The sequence below is a fragment of the Otolemur garnettii genome, unplaced genomic scaffold (genome assembly GCF_000181295.1).
Source record: "Otolemur garnettii isolate 467f Iridium unplaced genomic scaffold, OtoGar3 scaffold00079, whole genome shotgun sequence".
NCBI lineage: Eukaryota > Metazoa > Chordata > Mammalia > Primates > Galagidae > Otolemur > Otolemur garnettii.
Genome location: NW_003852474.1, coordinates 7,420,258 through 7,424,840, shown reverse-complemented (window position 1 = coordinate 7,424,840; position 4,583 = coordinate 7,420,258). Strand labels below are relative to the sequence as shown.

Below are 4,583 nucleotides of genomic sequence, written 5' to 3'. Positions count from 1 at the left end.
AGGCCGCGCCGCCCCTCTCCCCAGATTCCCGCAGCCGGCTCGGCCCCCGGCGGCTCGGAGGTGTCCGGAGCCGTCCTGCCAGCGGGAGAGAATGGCAAGGCGGCGGCGCCGAATGCGGGGGGGATGCTGAGCCGTGCCCGGCCTGCCGCATCCCTCTGCCGCTTGCCCTCGCCCGGCCCCACCCGGTCCTACCCGGGCTGCCCGCATTTCTTTTGCGGCCCAAAATTCATTTGAAGCTGCCCGGCACCCCCCACCGTCTGTGCGCAGGATGCAGAACTGGGTGGGCGCTGGGCAATTCCCTGGCCTCCACAGGCGCAGTGAGAGTTAAGTGTAAACAAATCGTTTGAAATATCTGGAGTCCGTAAGTTAAGCGAAATAAAGGGGAAGCGCGGAGGAAACCTCTGCCAACAGGACCTGCTCTCAGCTGCAGTTTGGCCTACAGTGGGGGGTCCCACTCATCTTCCAGCTGGCCTGTCCTTGGAAACCAACCTCCTCTCTTTTTATTTCTTCCAGGGAAGAGGGACAGATGAGGCCTTTGGGTATCGACTGCAAACTTCCCGCCCCATCTCCAGTCTGGAGAGGGGACGATTATCAGCCAGAAGGATTATAGAGTATCATTGCGGGTCCCAAAAAATCAAGTACTTCTTATTACTTCTCTGATTTTAAAGACCGCTTTTCCCCCTCTCACTTAACTTTTATAGACAGGCTGAGAACCGCATGTCTGCATCAGGGCCGCCTGTTTCTCCACAGCTGTCCTAGAACCGGAACCCTTCCCCCTCTGACTCCTGTGACCTCTTGGCCACAGCTCTGGGAGCCTCACTCAGGATTCTCCAGAGTTCCTGGAGAGAGCAGCACAGAGCAGTGCAGCTCTCCCTCACCACTTTCACCAATCCCCTTATTCCCTGCCTTAAACGGAAGCCTTTCCAGTGCTCTCCCCTTTGTTCCTTTTCTGGACAAGAAGAACCACTGGGGCCGCCAGAATTTTGATCCCCTTGGGTAGAAGACACAAAATCCCTCCAAGGTCAAACATAGGAGTCACCCTCCTTGTCTCTGAATGAGGATTAACAAACTAAGTTCTGGGCACAGGTAGAAGACCAAAAGACCAAGGAGAATTCTTTCCTCTTTGAGATTGCATTACAAAATGCTCAGCCCCACCCACTTCTCCCCAAGCTCTGAGAGTCCTCCCTTCATTAGCATCCATAACTAAGGTGCAAAATGGAAAATGCTAAGTAAAGGCAGAGTCCACATCAACAGAGCCTGAGAAAATGGATTCTTACTTTACAAGCTGACAACTCCCAACCCTTAAACTCTTCCCACTTAATAGCTGAAGATAGCAAGTAGTCACAAGGCTACAGAAGCACACAGAGAATATGAATATAGGAAAAGTACAGGTGCGAGGGGCTGGCTTCCCAAACCCCAGTCTACAGTGTATTTGGAGAGAAGGAAAGAAAAAAAAATTGCCCTCCTAATATCTCCTTAACATAAGCCTTGTTGAAAATGTTTGCTTTGGCAAAAGTGAGATGGAGACGTTGAGACAGCATTCCCAGGAACAAAGGCTGGGGGTGGAGAGCTGAGGGTGGAGGAGAGAGCAAGAAGAACATCCCCTCTCTGGAAGAACAGCAAGTTCCAAGGCCTGACAAAGAAATGTGTCCCGTTCCTGTGCTCCTGGCTGCAGCTGGGAAGCTTCTCCAGAAAGGAGACCTCCCGGCCCTCACAGGGATCTGGCTTTCCTTCCCTTCCCACCACATCTGTTTATACAAAGGAGGGCGGCTGAAGAACAAACAGAGCCATGTTTACTGCAAGTCCCACGCCGGGCTTGAAGCTCAAGATGCAGAGTTGCCCTCACCGTGGAGGCTGAAGATTATAAATAGATGGTCCTAGGAAAGGAAAAGGGAGAAGGCACTGAGGGGTATAGAGGTGGTTGAGGGATTTACTCATAAAAGGCCTTTCCAAAAATGCCGTGTTGTAATGGACAGATTTGCATTTGAATTTAAACTCTGTTGCCTCATGATAATATATGCATGTACTTGCACCTAAGCACTTTCACTGTGCATATTTAAAAATGTTTGTTTAGGAACAGCTCTTATTTTTTGTGTGGGGCCTCTAATATAGGGATAGTTGTATGAATTCTTTATTTCTAGCTAAGATTTTCGGATATGGTGTCTACTTAGAAAACAGGGGCTTTTGAGGAGACCCAAATAATAGCTGTAGACTGATTTTTACTAAGCTGTCATGAAAATAGATTAATAGTTTTTCTAAGTAAAATGTAGAACAGTTAATGAGAGCTTTTATGGGCGATCTTTATTATTATTGTTATTGTTATTATTAATCTGTTTAAGGAAGCTGTTCCTATTATACTGCAGGCCCTGGTTACACAAACCAAAATGAGCACTAACATGATGCAATGGTATATTTCAAAACTATTAAGAAAAGAGTATAATTGTGATGGATCTGTTCATCAGTTCAATGTAAGCATTTCACATTGTATATCAAATCAGTACACTGAACCCCATAAATGCATCAGTGTACACAGTTATGACTTAATAAAAACAAAAATAAAGAAATTATAATAAAAAAATGAGCACTTAATCTAGTTGTCAAAATTTTAAATCCTTAATACAAAGTAAAAAAGGGGCTTGGACTTTTGGGGATTAGGATGTCAAAACTAAGGGGAAGGGGTTTTTTTTGTTTTAAGGAGTAAGAGACTACCTAAATTAAAAATAATAATGAAAAATGGTATTTCCTACGACGCTGTTGTAGCTTTTGTGCTTCCTATAGCCCTTGTGACCTAAGGGCCTTTTCTCCCCCATGTGGATGCGAGAAATAGCACTGAAAGCTGAATCAAACCACTGACTTCAGGAGAGGGCTGTTAGGGGGAGTAGGTAACGGGAAAGCAGGGAGCTGTTTGGCCTCCTATGTCAAGTTTGTTTGTTTGTGTAGGCTACATCTATGTAAAAAAAAAAGAAGAAGAAGAATCCTGCTCAGTCTGGGGGCCCTACTCACATTCTGCCAACCTGGGACTGGAAGCCTAAATAGACCCAGAAGCACATCTTTGGTGTCTAACTAAGATCTCTCTTTGGATATTAGTTGGTAGAAGGGAAACCTTACATAACTTCATTAATCCATGGCTTACTCTGAAGACACAGCTGCAACTCAGAGGTCACTTTGTGGCCAGGTGAGATGTTTTTCTCTCTTTATAATCCCACCATTCCCATAGCAAAATATGTCTGGCCAATAGCCAACTCTGCAGGTGGTCATGCTGGAAGATGATGAGCACGCTCTCCAGCTCCCCCAGCCCTGACTTCCCGTCCTCCAGCATTGTTTGTGAGGACACCATTCTCTCCTATTCCAGCAAAGCTGCAGATGCATCACTCCATCTGCTTCTCCTTCCAGAGGCTTCTTGGGGGTTTGTAACTGTATCTAGGGATTCAGCATAAACCCTCTAGGCCTTCTGCTTACAAATTGCATGCTAATATGTCACGCCCCAGGATAGCATGGAATTTTAATTCATCCAGGAGCTCTTCTGTCTTTAGGCCTTGTCCTTTCTCTCTACAGGTATCTCAGAGTAGTTCTAGCCTAGGATCCGAGGTGTCGTTCTTTTTCTATTTTTTTTCATCACTCACCAGGTCCCGAGCAGATGGTGTGGCTGTGCTGGCTGTCATCACTCCTCCTATGTTTCCATGGAAACATGGGGCATAGGGACCATCTCTGCCTTGGGCTCTGACGGTATCCTCTGGCGGAGAACTTCAGCACTTGTGCCCCTCCCCCTTGCCTGCCTAACCATCCTAGAGGGTTGCGGAATATTCTGGGGCCCTTGGAGCCAGGGTTATTTCAGAGGTCACCTAAGGACATACTCCCTGCAAATGGTTGTGAACTGGCTTGACAAGGGAAAGAGGGGACAAGAAAGGGGCCAACACCCCAACTGAGTGGTTGAGGCCCATTTGCAATGGCAGCATATTTGGGCAATCTGTCCCCTCAGCCAGCTTCCATAATGGCTCATTATTGCCCAGATGTCAAAAAGAGATGTTCTGAAAGTTCTGTCTGCTCATCAGGCAACAGATATTTATTGAGTGTAAGTAGTTGCTGAGGTTTTACACTTGGCTGACATTCTACCCCGGGAATGTGTGTTCCCTCTTCTTCTTCTTCTTCTTTTTTTTTTTTTTTTTTTTTTTTTTAGCAAAACCAGGTTTTCCCTAAGGAATGCACCTTTCTCAAAGTTTCCAACATCCTCCTGCCAACATAATTCACTTATACGGCCACCATGACATTAATTAGATTCAGAAGTCCTTGGAAACAGCAGAGCTAGGCAGGGTCAGAGGGCAAGCAGGGCAAAGAAGAGAGAGGGAAAAAACGAGTCCTGGGAGAGGGTAAGGAAGTAGCGGGAGATTTTTCATGCCCTTCAAATACTGAACAAGACAAAGGTAATTTCAAAGTGTGGTCAGCTATTATAACATTGCCTGGAGAATTAAAGTATTGCCCAATTGGAGAGTGCTTTAAAATAAAGTTGATTGGGCGCGTAAGAATTCTACGCAGAGATGTCTTTGGTTTTAGTTGCTCCTTATCCAGCTGGTACAAAAGACTGC

At 46.2% G+C, this 4,583-nt stretch overlaps 1 protein-coding gene across 1 annotated transcript in view; it reads right to left on the bottom strand.

Moving 5' to 3' along the window:
• AFF3 (AF4/FMR2 family member 3) overlaps positions 1 to 3,337 on the bottom strand; it is a 529,930-nt gene extending 526,593 nt beyond the window's left edge. Inside the window, exon 1 of the mRNA XM_012807928.1 lies at positions 3,244 to 3,337. Coding sequence (XP_012663382.1) covers positions 3,244 to 3,337 — 94 coding nt within the window. The remainder of the gene's footprint in view (positions 1 to 3,243) is intronic.
• Positions 3,338 to 4,583: the final 1,246 nt, after the last annotated feature.